This window comes from Oryctolagus cuniculus, chromosome 5, assembly GCF_051225735.1.
Source record: "Oryctolagus cuniculus isolate XC-2025 breed Fujian yellow rabbit chromosome 5, ASM5122573v1, whole genome shotgun sequence".
NCBI lineage: Eukaryota > Metazoa > Chordata > Mammalia > Lagomorpha > Leporidae > Oryctolagus > Oryctolagus cuniculus.
In genome coordinates this window covers 124,574,176-124,590,811 of record NC_142871.1, presented here as the reverse complement: position 1 = coordinate 124,590,811, position 16,636 = coordinate 124,574,176, and the positions used below count along the sequence as shown (strand labels likewise).

The 16,636-nt window shown below is 45.7% G+C and overlaps 1 protein-coding gene across 10 annotated transcripts in view; it reads left to right on the top strand.

Moving 5' to 3' along the window:
• The window catches only part of RUNX2 (RUNX family transcription factor 2), a 359,432-nt gene that overhangs the window by 239,720 nt on the left and 103,076 nt on the right, over positions 1-16,636 (top strand). For 3 of the 10 annotated variants that reach the window (XM_089333875.1, XM_051855675.3, XM_089333871.1), the window contains one exon: positions 325-4,604. The exons of 4 other annotated variants lie outside the window; for them this stretch is intronic. In XM_089333875.1, the coding sequence (XP_089190001.1) occupies positions 325-803 (479 nt within the window). In that variant the 3' untranslated portion in view covers positions 804-4,604. Of the gene's footprint in view, positions 1-324; positions 4,605-16,636 lie in introns of those variants that run through there. 3 more of the 10 variants (XM_089333874.1, XM_089333872.1, XM_051855670.3) reach the window with 2 other exon arrangements.

Below are 16,636 nucleotides of genomic sequence, written 5' to 3'. Positions count from 1 at the left end.
ATGAGGATTTGGTCTTAAAGTCTGGTGAGTGAGCCCCTATGATGTGAGTGTTGGGTTGGTTCACACACAGGACCTAGCACACGATTGGGTTTTTAAAGCCCTTTGGGATTCTCCGGAGGTAAAGCACGAAAGGATAAATGCCGTTAAGACTGTCACATGGAAAAAACGAAGTCTGTCAAGTGACTGGTGCCTTTGAAAGTCTGTTTGTGGCTTGCTGTTCCTTTTTGGGAAAGCTAAAGTTTTCTTTTTCTTGTAAAAAATTCTATCATTATTTTAATTGATATTTACAGATTTTTTCCCCCCATCTTCTGTTGTAATTTTTAGGTGCTTCAGAACTGGGCCCTTTTTCAGACCCCAGGCAGTTCCCAAGCATTTCATCCCTCACTGAGAGCCGCTTCTCCAACCCACGAATGCACTATCCAGCCACCTTTACTTACACCCCGCCAGTCACCTCAGGCATGTCCCTCGGTATGTCCGCCACCACCCACTACCATACCTACCTGCCACCACCCTACCCCGGCTCTTCCCAAAGCCAGAGTGGACCCTTCCAGACCAGCAGCACTCCATATCTCTACTATGGCACTTCATCAGGATCCTATCAGTTCCCCATGGTGCCGGGGGGAGACCGGTCTCCTCCCAGAATGCTTCCGCCATGCAGCACCACCTCGAATGGCAGCACGCTATTAAACCCCAATTTGCCTAACCAGAATGATGGTGTTGACGCTGATGGAAGCCACAGCAGTTCCCCAACTGTTTTGAATTCTAGTGGCAGAATGGATGAATCTGTCTGGCGACCATACTGAAATTCCTCAGCCGTGGCCCAACAGTGGTCCAGCGGTATCTGGGGGCCACATCCCACATGTATCAATATATACATATATAGAGAGTGCATATATATGTATATCAACTATCTACAAAGTGCCTGTTTTTTTACAAGAGTTTTCATTCATTCACTCACTCATGATCTGACAGCCATAAGAGGGTAGAGATACTAGAAACAGAAGGCCCAAGAGAGACAATCATAATTGGGTTTCAGATCGTTTATTATTTAAGAAGTACTTTTGCAAAGAACAAACAAGGGAAAAGGTATTTTGTTGTTGGTGGTTTTTTTTTTTTTTTTTTTTTTTTTTTTTGGTCTGTTATCGTAAATAACCTGTTCCTTGGCCGATTCTGAGATGTGGCTTCCGGGCGCAGGAGGAAAATGAGCAAAGCTGCTTCCTCCCTGTGCTCAAAGCCTCATGGCCTTGGCCGGTGCTCTCTTCTGAGCAGCTGCAGAGCCAGGGGAGGCACAGGGAAGAGACAGGTAGAATGGATGTATCCCCCACAGCACTGCGTGTTTGCAGCGGCTGTCCTGGCTCTCGGCTCTGCTCACTCACAGACCTGTGCAGGTACTCATCTGAACTCTCTGGTTCAGTTTTTTTTTTTTTCTTCCCCTTCTCTAAGAAAGTGACTTCAAAAATACTGATCAGGATAGAAGATTTTATTTTACTTTTTTATACTTTTTTCCCTTTTCCCATTTAGCCAAAAAGAAAATCCCATTCCTTAAAACTCCCCTTCTCCTATTATGCAAAACTAAAAATGGCAATACCTTATTATAGCCATAATGGTATAGATAGTGTTTGCGTTTGGCTGTGTGTTATTTGTTTTCTTTTTTTTTAAATTATGAATATGTGTAAAAATCTGAGGTAACTTGCTAACATGAATGGTCATATAACTTTAAAGATATATTTATAATTATTTAATGACATTTGGACCCTTGAAACATTTCTTAGTGTATTGATATGTTGACTTCGGTCTCTAAAAGTGCTCTTTATTAAATAACAAATTTCTTCAGTGGGCTAGAGCCATATCTGAAATATTGCTAAGCAATTTCAGTTCATCCAGGCACAATGTGATTTTTAAAAATGCTTCCATCTCCAGATATTTTAGATGTAGCTTGTTTTTGTGATGTATGAAGGAAATGTTATGTTTAGTTCTTTCAGATCTCTGATTGCCTCTAACACAGCTTTTGCCTTTTAAAGCAATAATTAGGGATTTAAAAAGCAACTCATAGCCCTTTGTCACTCACATTGCCCTTTATCAGCATGAGATGCTGGAGTGATGTGGTTTCCTAATTTCTTTTGGATAATTATGACTCTTGTCATATAAAAAACACAAGCACAACTGAATTATTGACTGCAGAGAAACGTTCTGTGGTTTCCTAGTTAAGTAAAACTCTAAATCGCCAGGCTTCCTAGTGAAGACCTAGTGTAGAGCCACACACATGGATAAAGGATCCATCGTAATACACATCGTACAGGAAAGCAGAATTGCACCAGGGATTCCTAGCCAACCAGCCTTACCAAGCAGTAGATCAGGGGAACCCAGATCAGCCTTACCCAAGGCCTGCCCCACTGGGCATGGCTTTCCACAGAATTTGCATTGAAAGGAGCAGAATGAAGCCATTGTCCCATGGGATTGGGTCCTCTGGATAGCAGCAGCCCAGTTCCTGCATGTAGCTGACCTGAGAGGACACAACGTCCAGCCTTTGATATCTATTTCTCACAATGGAGGGTCCAGGGAAGGCAAGGCTGTGGGGAGTTTGGTGTCTACTACTACTGTGTATGAATTTGAGTGAGAGCCCTCCTGTAGGATGCACTTTGACCACCTCGGAGCCCACATGGCAAATTCCCAAATGTGAATCCGTCATCCAAGCCAGGGTCATTTGATGACACCATCAGGCACGTCCCTGGCCCCTCACCAAAGATCAGGTCCCTTCCTGAACATGCTGTGTCGACCTAAGCAGGGCGTGCAGAGGTCCCCTCCAGCGCCTGTGTTCCTCAGCCATTCTGAAGCCCACCTTTGTAGGGCATTGCAGGGCAGTCTCTGGGGCAGCTGCACCTGTGCTTCCTGCCTGGGTGTCTCCCTTGGAATTTGTCCTGACTCTTGCCGATAACAATCGAGGGGAAACCAAACCAAACCAAACCAAACCAAACCAAACCAAACCAAATACTTTGCCTTCTAAAGGATGTATACCAAGTATGCTTAGATAAATAAGCCACTTTTCTATTACTTAAGATGGAAGTAGTAATTGATACTATTTATTTTTTGTGTGTGGTAGCTTGAAGCATGCCACTGTCCATTTATATGTAAGTGTGAAATATGTGTGTTTGTCTCAGCAGCACTTAAAAAAGCCAGTGTCTGGTTACACATTTCCAGTTTAATTAATTGACATAACCACCAGTGCCATCTGCACCCTATTTAATAAGAAAGGTACTCTACTTGTGCATTGTTTTTTAATGTTAAAGGGCTTTTTTAAGTTTACAGTACACATACTGAGTGACTTTAGGGATGCTCTAGTGTTGAAATGTTTAAATTAGAGTGGCTGCAGGCAGCAACCCAAAAACACTTTAAACGTTTTTTCCTTGGGAAAAATTCAAGCACTTCTTTCCTGCACCCTCACTCACCACTCCAATGGGCAATTGACATTTCTTAGAACAAATTCTGTCCTTTTTTTGCCTAGGGGTTAAACAATCTTTTCTTTTCCCTGAACCCTAGTTTGCACTTGGTGTCATGTATAAGATTTGTAATTTCAAGACCAAAGCAAAATCTTAGTCCTACTGTGGAACCATGTACTAGTCAACACTCTCTTTCCTTGGGGTTAGTGTGGTTTGTTAGGTAGCACAGATGTTGCTGGAACTTACAGCGTGACCAATGCAGTCTTTTTTTTTTTAATCCATTTCAGTTGCTCACAAATTTTAACCTATGTCAGTTTCCAGAACAGGTACCACAACTTTAAGCTGTAGATTAGTAGAAAGATATCCAGTCTAGAACTGAGAGACTCAATGGATTAAATCTCCTTTGCTCTTTAGACTGTCATGCCCCACCCACCTTAAGGGCCTCTTTTATAAATGAGCAGAGAAATCCATACTGTTAGGGACCCTCCATTGTAAATTCACAAGGGAAGAGATGTGTACTGGCTTCAAGGGTCCCCTCCATATTAAGGAAAGGGACTGACCCAGAATCTGGGTTAAAACATGGGAATACAAAGCATTAGCAGAGGTGATAATTACACCATGGTATTGAAGGAACAATAATAAAATAAAAGATGACTCTTCCAAACCTTGAATTTGTTGTTCTTAAAAAGATAATGCATTTTAAAAAAAATATTTTCTATGTGAGAATTTTTAGGTGTTTGTTTACTTCATGTTTACAAATAATTGTTTGCTTTTTAATGCAGTACTTTGAAATATATCAGCCAAAACCATAACTTACAGTAATTTCTTAGGTATTTTGAATAAAATTCCAGTTTTTGGATATGCTTTACCATTCTTAGATTTCTGTGGAACAAAAATATTTGTAGCATTTTGTGTAAATACAAGCTTTCATTTTTATTTTTTTCCAATTGCTATTGCCCAAGATTTGCTTTCCATGCACATATTGTACAAATTCTGCTTTGTGCCACAGGACATGATTGTGGATGAGTTTACCCTTAACTTCAAAGGGACTATTTGTATTGTATGTTGCAACTGTAAATTGAATTATTTGGCATTTTTCTCATGATTGTAATATTAATTTGAAGTTTGAATTTAATTTTCAATAAAATGGCTTTTTTTGTTTTGTTATGTGTGTACCTTGGGTCTTTTCTCATCCGCGGTTTCTTTTCTAGTCGACACCTACTCCTGCCTACACCTGGGTACTTACTGGTCTTAGGACTTGCCAGGGCTGGGTAAGAGCAGAGATCCTATTTTCAGTGGTGAGAGGGAAAACAGTCTTGGTAAGCGCTGTGTCTTCTTGCTTTGTTCCACTTCTAGAGAGGGGAGGGTGAGGAATCTGACAAGGGAACAATGCTCACCCCATCCGTGGGTAAAGCACTTTGTTCCAACTCAGGGACCAGGCAGGGGATATAAACGGCAGCCTTGATGGTTTTGTGATTCTGATCTCTGGGAACATGAACAGGGCCCAGCAGAGGAACCCCTGTCTGTAGACAGCAGGTCTCAGACAGCCCTGACCTAGCAGGCAGGCTACTTCCCTCCTACATATCTTTTGGATTCTTAAAAATAAAGTCAACCAAAGCCCAAAGATGAGTAAAAATGACGCTTGCCCTGGATCGCCTTAGCATCAGAACAATCCTGCCAGTGAATGCAGCTGTGGTTTGGAAATGGGTTTTCCTCAGCCATCATTTATTCTCAGTAAGCCCCTCCCCTTGCAGTAAGGTTGAGGGCCTAGGGTACCGCGGTCACCGTCTTGACTTCCTGTGCTGGTGGTGTACTTTGGCTTTATTGCAGTTCTGAAAGAGGGACCCAGGAACCCGTGGTGCAGAGCAGCTCCGTCCCTGGCCAAGGGGCCCACATCATGCTGCGAGTTAGGGGGCCTCCCTCAGAGCATGTGCTCTGTCTCAACCCCCAGCACTGCTGTCTGAGAAATCTTGGGAACAGCCGACTCCCAAGAATAGGAACAGTGCAAGCACTTGGGTGGGCTTAGGACAGGGAACTCGTTTGCAGCTTCTTTGAAGATGTATGTTTATTTATTAAAATTAAGCATCTGGGTGACAAAAGCATCCACAAGGGAGGTGGGCACAATGGTTTTCTTTCCCTTTCCATCTTTGTCCAGAAGCATAGTTTGGGGCCAACCACTTTACTCCTCTGAGCCTTAGATTCTTGGTTCATGAAAAAGTGTTGGGCTAGACATTGGCACTCTTTTTGTTGTTGTTATTATTTTAAAGATTTATTTATTTATTTGAAAGAGAGAGAGAGAGAGAGAGAGCTTCCATTAGCTGGTTTACTTTGGCTGGGCCAGGCTGAAGCCAGGAGGAGCTAGGGGCTTCTTTAGACCTTGGCACTCTTGGCATATCAGACTAGATGGCTCACGGTTGTGTGTGGCGAAGGCGCTGCCCTGTGCACTGTAAGATGTTTAGCATCACCCATGGCCTCTACCCACTAGATGTTGGCAGCATCTCCTCAGACCTTACAACTAAACATGTCTCCAGACATTGCCAAATGTCCCCTGGGCGTGTGCGTGTGGGAGAGCAAAGCAAGATTGACCACTGATGGTGAACCAGGGGACTTGAGGCTGTCTCTGAATTCTTTAGGTCAGGTGCTACTAGCAGAGCTGACTCGGAAGTACACTGCTCGTTAAAACAGGGCAGCCCGCCAGGCAGAATGCCAAAGGGCTGCCCACTGAAGGCTGTACCTCTGCGTTTGCGTGAGTTACTGTGAAGGATTCTGCTGGCTTTCTGATCTGTGCCTCTTTTGCCTTGCCCTCCGCATCACAGGCTCCGCAGCCTGTGAGCCCCACAGCTGTGTGGCTGTGTTGGGCCCGGGCTCCTCTGTTTCTCACGGAAACGCCAGGAGGAAGAAGAAAGCAATTTCTCCAGTGGTTGTGACCCCTTGGATCCCCCGTCCCCCAAATATTTAATAATCAGACATTTCTGCGAGAGTGGGTGTTTCCTGTTAACTCAATCCCAGCCGAGACTGGCCCAATAAACACCTCAGCTCTCTGTTGCAGAGTTTATTTGGCTGGGAAATGGGTATTGCCATGTAAACAGGAAGCCCCCTGAAGTTATTATCTACAGATGTGGTTGAAGAGCCACATGTTTATATTTATGAGATTTGAAAACAGTCTGAAAGGCAAGGAAGGATGTAGGGGAAGCCCTCATTCACAGTCAGTGAGAGCAGGTCCTGCAGATCTTCGTGAGTTGCTTTTTCCTTCCCTCTGAAAAGGAGTGAACAATAGTGACATAGCCAAGAGCTGTGGCAGAAAATGGAGTTTGTTTCATGGAATCAAACACCCCCACAGAGAGGATCGGATTAACAAAAAGCTTTCTGTTACAACTTTTTGAAAATCATCTTAAATATTGGTTCTAGGAAACAACAGTTTGGGGCATCTAAAAAGGTACGGACGGGGCTTATGATGACACTGTCACAGTCTCTTCAGGTTTTCCAGGGAAGCGGGGGACTACTCTTCTGACTGCACTGTATGGGAGAGTATGGGCCAGCTCACCTTTAAAATCCTGGGCAAGCTCATACGTTTGATCCTGTAGTCAGTTCCTAAGGGGCTAAGCTTTCTCAACCATGCCATGAATGTGCAGGTGATAAGACACTCGGTGTACATGCCAGGGCTGTACACTCTGGCTGTATTCCAAATTGCTCTCCACCCACCTCCTCCTCCTTCTTTGACTTGCTCTTTGCACCTGGAGAAGGTGCTTAAAAAGGTCAGGTAAGATCCAAGGCATGGAGAGCTAGTACTCTGTATTGAAATTACAGGCTCTGAGCAAAGGCCAAAGAATCGCTCCCCTCGTCACCACCATTCCTAGGCACCCTGATAAACCTCTTGGTGACTTCCCAGGGCTTTCTCAGTAGTAGCTAATAAATCAGAAGGCTTTGGAAATGAACTTTAGAAAAGCTAAGAATCAAAACTTAACAAAGAAAAGGACCCACTGAAGATGCAAGGGTGTGTGTGTGTGTGTGTGTGTGCGCGCACATGGGCAGGTGGTCTTGCTTGTGTGTGTGTATGTACTCAGGCACACTTGAAGGGAGTTGGGGTGGAGGAGGGGGTGGGAGGATAGAAGAGGGGTGGGAGGGGACGGCTGAGCATTCATTCAGGAAAAGATAAAACCCATGGTCCCAACACTAGTGCTCCTGGCACAGCATCCCTGCCTCAGTTCCTTATTCCTGCAGTACCCTTCTTCAGGGGACACTGGCTGCTCCTTGAGAGGACGATTAAGACAGCAAGGTGAAGCTGCCATTTAGGAAGAGGTTATTGATTTTTCTAAAGCTTCTGTTCCTAAGCTTGCGACTCCAGCAAGCCCTGCTTTAGGTGCAACCAGTTGGAAGGCAGAGAGATCAAATTTGTGGAAACGCACTTAGCTTTTACTAAAACTTATTCTAATGCATTCTCTTATTATCCTGTTGCAGTGGTGTGGAGCCACTTAGAGAGATTTTTAAAACAGTTGCTTTATGTTTTCCCGTTGAAACCGTAGTGCACTTCTTGATGGCTATCTGTTCTTCACATCATTCTGTCCCGCTTCACAGCTGACTGACACAGAGAGAATTTCCCCCACCTGCCATTCTCATAATAAGGCGAGAATATATAGCAGTATACTGGGGAGAAAAAAAAACCCAAACCCAAACCTCCAAACCAAATTCTTCCACACAAGGCCTTCAAGGAGTGGTTCTTCTAGTAGCAACATTAAGTGGTGCCAGAACATAAAAATGCAACCATGTCTCGTGGCTGTGTGCTGCTGAGGTCAGAGAAGTTTCTCCTAGAGACCGGGACTGCTGCAATTAGCCAGGATGTGCAAACACAAGTGGCATGGAGGTAGGCTTGGTGGAATTCGACCTATAGTATACTGTCAGAGCTTAAGGGTGTTTTTGAGAGATGGGGATACCAAGAACCCCCAAAACACAATTGGGTGTGGTGGGTTGATGTCACCATGCAGTTATTATTTAAAAACAAAAAGCAGATAGCAAAGCCATGTGACATGTAATAGTGGGAGTATTAATAAAATGGCCTTATACTTCAGGTCTCTTTTGACATCTTTTCCTTCCTAAATCATGCTTTTTTTTTTTTCTCTTTTTTTCTTTTTTCTATAATTCCATCCCCCCCTCTGGCCATGAAACCTCTTTGAGCAGTTTCACTTTCTGTTTCTCCTCATTCTTCTGCCCCAAAATGAGAGGAGCTCTCTGTAGGATCACTACATGTCCCAGGAGTGCCTTAACTGGATTCTGTTTTCTCAAAGTCACATAATATTTAAAATCATGAAAATCACAATGACCTTACTGCTTTTTTAGCAGAGTACATAAAGAGGCTATGGACTTTATGGAGAAAAAAAACCTGACTTTCTATGGAAATTTTATTGGTGAGTTCACAGATGAGAAACGCAGAGATTATTATTGAATGTAATTTTCAGCCACACCTTCTAGAAGGCACACTGAGAACCCTGGTTGTGTGGGGGAAGAGATTGGTGGGCATGAGAGGAGTGACACACCCAGAGAGGAAGCAAGCGCCAGACTCCAGCAAAAGAGTTAAGTGGTGAATAGGAACTGAGTTTTTTTTTTTTTTTTATTAGCTAATAAAACCTCTTAAGGTTTTTCATATTATATGGTTCCTCTAGGCTCCTAGCCCAATGCTTAAAAAAAGAAAAAGACAAAAACAACAACAAAAAGCTGGAGCCTAAATACCAATGCAGTCCCAGTCTTGTTTACTTTTTCATTTCCGCAGTTGTAAAAAAAATTCCTCTGGTAGTTCAACTTTATCACACTGCAGGAACAGATCTGGCTTGAACAACTCCAGTGATTCCTGCCTCCCAGTGAAAGGAAAAAGTGTGTCTGTCTCTCCCTGTCGGTTTCAGAAAAAGGGGACCAAGTGATGGACACATCGGGAAATTTTCAAATGAAACAGAGGTGGAGGAGGGAGAGCAGAGACCGAAGCGAAACACATCTCTGGAATCCAGAATGCAAATGATCTCTGTCCTTGGATTGCCAGCGGTGCTGTTCTCCCAACAGAGCAGGATGTTCTTGTTTTTAATAATAGCCAGACCAGATGCTAACTTCTCCCCGGCCACATGCTGTATAAGTGAGAAGGCAAACAGCTGATTCCTGTTAAGACGAACACCAGGAGAATAAGCCAGAAAGTATGAGAATTCTCCGGAGGTTTTTGCTTTGTAAACCCCCGTTTGGCAGAAAGATCACAGAATCCGAACTGAAAACACGGTGCGTCCCCTCCGCAGCCCTTCCTCGGCCGGGCTGCTCGCTCGGGGCCATGGGGCCTCTCCTTTGCCATCCAGGCCTTTTCCAAGTTATCTGGAGGACCGGTTTGCAGGTTTCCCAAGAGGCAAAGTCAGAAGCCCGAGCCCTTTGACTTACAATGACTGTAGAAAAATACTCATCAATAGGAGGGATTTTTTGACTTGCTCCTTGCCATAGAAAATAGTGAAATCCTGAACGTGAGCCAATAGTGTAAAATGGCATCTTTGTTCCATCTTTCTCACTCCCTCCTTTCTCCTGTCAGACTTCATCCAACCTGTCAGTTACTATTTTGTTCTAGAATATGCCACACATACATGATGCTGCCTTCTTCGTCGCAGGGAGCGGCCACAGCCGGCGTGGGGCTCCGTGGGGTCAGGCTGACCACAGCAGATGGTGACGAAGCGGCACGCTTCTGCTGGTTCATGCCACCCTGGAGCGCTGCAGTGGTGTCCCTGGAGAGCAGGAGTGCCCTGTGGCGGGGATGGATAGAGTGGACCTGTCGTCTGGTCGCCCCTTGGGGCTTTGTTCCCAGAGCATCAGGAGAGTGAGGGAGAGAGAAGGATCTGGTGTTAGGAGACGGTTGAGAGGCTCACCCCTAAAGAATCGGTCCCCAAAGCTCGCTTTGCTTTCCTTGTTCTTCACACCATCCCCCTGAGCCCTCTGACTTCCCTCCAACAGGGTCCACCCATGCCCTTGCAGTACAGAAAGGGCCCACTGCTTGTTCCTCACCGCTCGCCTCCCCTCGGCTGTCCTCCTCATCCTCTTGGCCCCCGTCTCACCAGGATGAAAGTCCTGGGGGAGAGTGGAGCAGGGACTCAGATGCTTCTCCTTCTTGCTCTTGCGGTGGCTCCAAAGAGCAGTGCTTTCATTCCCCTTTGGGCAAAAGACTTGGCGCCAGCAGGCTCACCGTGTAGGGGCCTGGCACTTTATGTAGCATTTCACTGCCTTTTCTCAGTCTTCCCAGCAACGACTGCTTCTGTCCCCATTTTACTGACAGGAAACAGAGGTTGCAGCTTGTTCAAGGTTACCCGGATACTAAGACTCAAGCCCGATTCCAAGGACTGTGTTCCTAGGCTAACCCTTTGGACCCAGGCTTCTTTATCCTTTGCAGAAATGAAGGCTATGGGCCACGCCGCAGCTCACTTCTGCCTCCGCGCCTCCGCCTGCGGCGCCGGCCCCCTGGGTTCTAGTCCCGGTTGGGCACTGGAGTCTGTCCCGGTTGCTCCTCTTCCAGTCCAGCTCTCTGCTGTGGCCAGGGAGTGCAGTGGAGGATGGCCCAAGTGCTTGGGCCCTGCAGCCGCATGGGAGATCAGGAGAAGTACCTGGCTCCTGGCTTTGGATCAGTGCAGTGTGCAGGCCATGGCGGCCATTTGGGGGGTGAACCAACGGAAAAAGGAAGACCTTTCTCTCTGTCTCTCTCACTGTTTAACTCTGTCTGTCAAAAAAAAAAAAAAAAAAAAAAAAAGAAAGAAAGAAAGAAAATAAATAAAGGCTATGATAAGAGGTAAACGATTTAATGAGGGGAGGACATGCCTAGCCAAGTGTCTCCTTGTAAGAGATGTAAACTAGATGGTAGCTATTATTATTATAATAATTAAGAGGATTATTTTTAAAAAAACACTAATAAAATTTGCAATTAGTTTGAATCACAATAGAGCTGGAGCCACAAGTGGAACAGTTTTTTAGCAATACCATTTTAACACGTTTAAAAATGTTGCTCCTTGAAAGTGATGTTTTTCTATTTTCTAAACTATTTTTCTGTGAGGAGCCCAGAGGTATCAGCATGGAAGCCATAAAATATAAAACACATCGAAGCTTTCAGGAACGTTGACCCTACCCTGGTCCCAGCCTCTGATCCAGAGCCTCTCTCAAGGTTTTCCATTTTGATGCGTTGGGTTTCAGGTAAACACTGCCCTGGAAGAGGTATGATGGGACTTCATTTGGCAGCCTTGGCCTCATATTATGAGAAAGGCCTAGGCCAAGAAACTTCTGTCCATTTCAACCCTACTTTTCCATAAAGGGTTGTGGGCTCCTCCTTGCCACCTGATGACAGGGCAGACCCTGGCCCCACCTTTCCTGGAGTGGCAGTGCAGTGGAGTAGAAAGAGCTGATCCGGAAAGCTTGAGGCCAGCTGGAAGTGGAACTTCCGGGGCAGGCAAGGCTCTCTGCTTGTGTGCTTGGGCCTGCAGGGTCCCAGGGATGGGGCATCATCACTTAAGTCACTCGGAATGAAGAAGCGCATTTCTCTCTGAGGATCTTAAAGCACTTTAAAGGCCATTTTTCTTAAATGTACTTTATATGGAATTAATATCTCATTGTACTAAAAGTCTAGATAATAGAAATGAGCTCTCTCTCTCCCATCTTGTGTACCTTGTTTTCTTTTTTCTCTCCACAAATACTTACTGAACATCTACTGTAGCTACAGCAATATTTACCACCGGTAAGAAGCACATTGGAAAGTATTTGCGTTCATCTTAATCCGTCTCCATAGGAGAGGTTTCTGTCATGCTGTTCTTTAAGCAAATTCAGATTGCCAAAAAAAAAAAAAAAAAAGAGGTTAAAAAGTTAGCAATTAGTTTGTAGTAGGGAGATTTTTTAGATAGTTTTGACTTCTGTTTATAGCCAATTTCATTTCCCATTTCTCATTTCCTAAACCACTCTGATATTTATCAGGTACTTAGCATCTATTTTTGGTCACACAGGCCTTTCTTTCTACCACATTTTTGGATGGCATGGTGTTAAACAGTGAGTGATTTCTTTATATTCAGAGGGGCAAAACCTGCCAATTGTACAATTAAACATTCACATAGTGACTTATGGTATTGCCATCCATCCAGAATTGTGCCATCACCTTGATGTCTGAGGGTGTATCTCATTTCAGTTATATTTTGCAGTTCTCTGCATAATAGTAAATGCATTTCTACACAACAAAAAAGCTGTCTTTCTAGTCTTTCTTCTCTGTTATTGCAGCAATGTAACCAACCCTACTTGAAGAGGTTGAGCCATGTATTGAAATGGGGACAACAGAAGTGGGCAAAAAGATGTGCACTGCAGATTCTTAACCCCTGCTAATGAGATGTGTGACTTGAGAAAGCCACTTGACTCCCCTTGACCTTCTCCTGAATGTGAATCATGATACGTTGCCTACCAGCTAGTGTGTGGAGGTATCATGCAGCTCCTGCCTATAGGTTTGCAATGGAGAAATTATGGTGAGTGCAAGAGGTAGCTAGGGTCTGCCTAGCGTTACAGGAGAGAATGGGGTCTATTGTTTCTCACCAAATGGGCAAAAATGGCCATTTTATGGTGGATGAGGAAGTGGAATCCCAGAGAGGTCAAATCGCTTATATGAGATCACACTAGATGGATGATGGAAAGTCGAGGGTTAGGACGTCTGTTTCAAAGCAATCCTTATACGCGTTCCCTGGAAGAGACATTTCCTTCTTTTCTGACAGTAGCATCTTCCTCAATATATTTTCATTAAGCACTTACTTTTCTTGGTCTCGTGAACCTATTAACCTTTTGTTATAAACTCAGACAAACCGATTCATTAAATCATTCTTAGACTCATATAAATTCATTTCTAGTATACTTACCCCATACCATGTTTCAGCTAAACTTCTTAAAGAAGAACTGTTGTATGTTACTTTAAAAAACTTGTAGGCAGGCCGGCGCCGCGGCTCAATAGGCTAATCCTCTGCCTGCGGCGCCAGCACCCCGGTTTCTAGTCCGGATCGGGGTGCCGGATTCTGTCCTGGTTGCCCCTCTTCCAGGCCAGCTCTCTGCTGTGGCCCAGGAGTGCAGTGGAGGATGGCCCATGTCCTTGGGCCCTACACCCGCATGGGAGACCAGGAGAAGCACCTGGCTCCTGGCTTCGGATCAGTGCAGTATGCTGGCCGCAGCGCGCCGGCTGCGGCGGCCATTGGAGGGTGAACCAACGGCAAAAGGAAGACCTTTCTCTCTGTCTCTCTCACTGTCCACCCTGCCTGTCAAAACAACAACAATGACAACAACAACAACAACAACAAAACACTTGTAGGCTAAGTTAGTATACCAGTACCTGACTTGGTAAGTGAGACATTCAGCCTAAGAATGTCAACGCTACTCCTTGGACAAAGATAACCCGTCTGTTGGCAACATGCTTCAAGTTGACAAGAGAACTTTTCTCAGCCAGGCCCCTTGCTCTCAATGCTAAGGAAAGATGAAATTATTTGTTTCATATGACATCCTAGATACCTAAACAAGTGGAACCCTAACAGCTAATTTTGAGAAAAGACTTCATCTCAATCGTACCTTTTCTCTGCTTGCTACCTGAATTACCTATAACCAATATCTCTTTAGTTGAGAACCTGGAAGCAGAGAACCATGTTAACAAGGCAACAACAGGCTGGCGCTGCGGCTCAATAGGCTAATCCTCTGCCTGCGGCGCCAGCACCCCGGTTTCTAGTCCCGGATGGGGCGCCAGATTCTGTCCCAGTTGCTCCTCTTCCGGTCCAGCTCTCTGCTGTGGCCCGGGAAGGCAGTGGAGGGTGGCCCAAGCACTTGGGCCCTGCACCTGGCTCCTGGCTTCGGATCGGCGCTGTGCCACCCGTGGCGGCCCTTGAGGGGTGAACCAATGGAAGGAAGACCTTTCTCTCTGTCTCTCTCTCTCTCTAACTCTGCCTGTTAAAAAAAGAGAAAAACAACAACAACAACAACAAGGCAACAACAGAGCATACAGGTATTAAGTGTAGACAAAATTGGGGCTGGCGCCGTGGCTCACTTGGTTAATCCTCTGCCTGCAGCGCCAGCATCCCATATGGGCGCTGGGTTCTAGTCTCGGTTGCTCCTCTTCCAGTCAGCTCTCTGCTGTGGCCTGGGAGGGCAGTGGAGGATGGCCCAAGTGTTTGGGTCTCTGCACCTGCATGGGAGACCGGGAGGAAGCACCTGGCTCCTGGCTTCGGATTGGCGCAGCACCGGCTGTTGCAGCCACGTGGGGAGTGAGCCAAAGGAAGGAAGACCTTTCTCTGTGTCTCTCTCTTTGTCTATAACTCTACCTGTCAAAAATAAAAATAAGTGTAGACAAAATCTATAACCTAGTTAATCATCTGACCCCTGTTTGATGATAGACATAACCATCATGGTACTGATGAGACCCCAGTGCTAAGGCATTTGCAGGATGAAAGGAGATGGAAGGCTGAGAGGAGGAGGGACTTGTAGCAGCTTCCCCCTATCCCTTCACAGAGCAGTTGTCATTGCTTTGGTTCAGGTCCCAGCTCTAGCCTGATCTGAAGGGAGGTATTGCAATGTCCTTCATTTAGTAAATATTGTTTGAACACCTACTAGAAGTGATGGAAACAGAAATGTATGAGACACATTCCTTCCCTCAAGAAGCTCACCATCTGCTCAGGGAGACAGAAATATTAACTCCTATGGTGCAGCAGGTGCCATATCAGAGATGTGAACCGAAGGCAGTGGGGGCCCAAGGAGGCAGCAACTCCCAGGACAGGCAGCAAGATGACATTGGAGCTGAGTCTGGAAGGAGTCACTCTTTGCCAGTCTGGATCCAGCACTCTGCTGATGCAGCTCTACATCCCCCCGCAGTACAGTACCTGGCAGTAGACAAATACCTTCACCTTGGAGCTCGCATGCATAGCTCTTCAGAAAGAGAGAAGGGGCAGGTGTTTGGTGCAGCTGTTAAGGCACTTCTGCTACCAGCCTCCTGCTAATGAGCACCGTGGGAGGCAGCAGCTCAAGTACTTGGCTCCCAGCAACTCACGTGGAGACCCAGATTGGTCTCAGCCTGGTCCAGCCCTGGCAATGTTGCAGACGTTTGGGAAATGAAGCAGCAGATGGAAGCATGGAAGATCTCTCCTTTTCTCCCCGCCCCCTCTTTCTGCTTTTCAAATAAATAAATAAATAAAACTTTAAAATGAAGAAAACAATCAGTAGAAACATCTATGTTATCAAAATAGATAACATGAAAAAGAGAATGTGGGATTTTAATGTTCACAAGAGGCTATAGATAGAAAAATGATAAGATGATGGCATAGAATATTAACTTTTGAGCAGAGGGTGTGGAAGTTTGCTATCCAGTTGCCAGCCCTGCACCTACTATCATGTGAATTGGAGTCTCCTTGGGACTCAGTGAAGGATAATTTTGACCCCCAGGGCCCTTCGGTGTTGAGCAGAGGTGGGTGATAAGCCTAAACGGTGGGGGTAAGTTTGCACCTTGCAAGGTTGCATACTCAAAGAGCTTCACAAGACCTATCCCCATGAATGACCCTAAGTAATATATTTTTAAAGATTTATTTATTTATTTCAAAGTCAGAGTTAGACACAGAGAAAAGGAGAGGCAGAGATAGAGAGGTCTTCCATCCACTGGTTCACTCCCCAGTTGGCTGCAACAGCTGCAGAGGCCCAAGGACTTGGGCCATCCCCTACTGCTTTCCCAGGCGATAGCAGAGAGCTGTATTGGAATTGAACCAGCACCCACATGGGATGTCGGTACTGCAAGCGGTGGCTTCACCTGCTACGCCACAGCACCAGCCCCCTTAAGTAACATTTTTTTTTTTGACAGGCAGAGTGGACAGTGAGAGAGAGAGACAGAGAGAAAGGTCTTCCTTTGCCGTTGGTTCACCCTCCAATGGCTGCCTTGGCCGGTGCGCTGCGGCCGGCGCACCGCGCTGATCCGATGGCAGGAGCCAGGAGCCAGGTGCTTTTCCTGGTCTCCCATGGGGTGCAGGGCCCAAGCACCTGGGCCATCCTCCACTGCACTCCCTGGCCACAGCAGAGAGCTGGCCTGGAAGAGGGGCAACCGGGACAGAATCCGGCGCCCTGACCGGGACTAGAACCCAGTGTGCCGGCGCCGCTAGGCGGAGGATTAGCCTAGTGAGCCGCGGCGCCAGCCTAAGTAACATTTTAAAACAGGA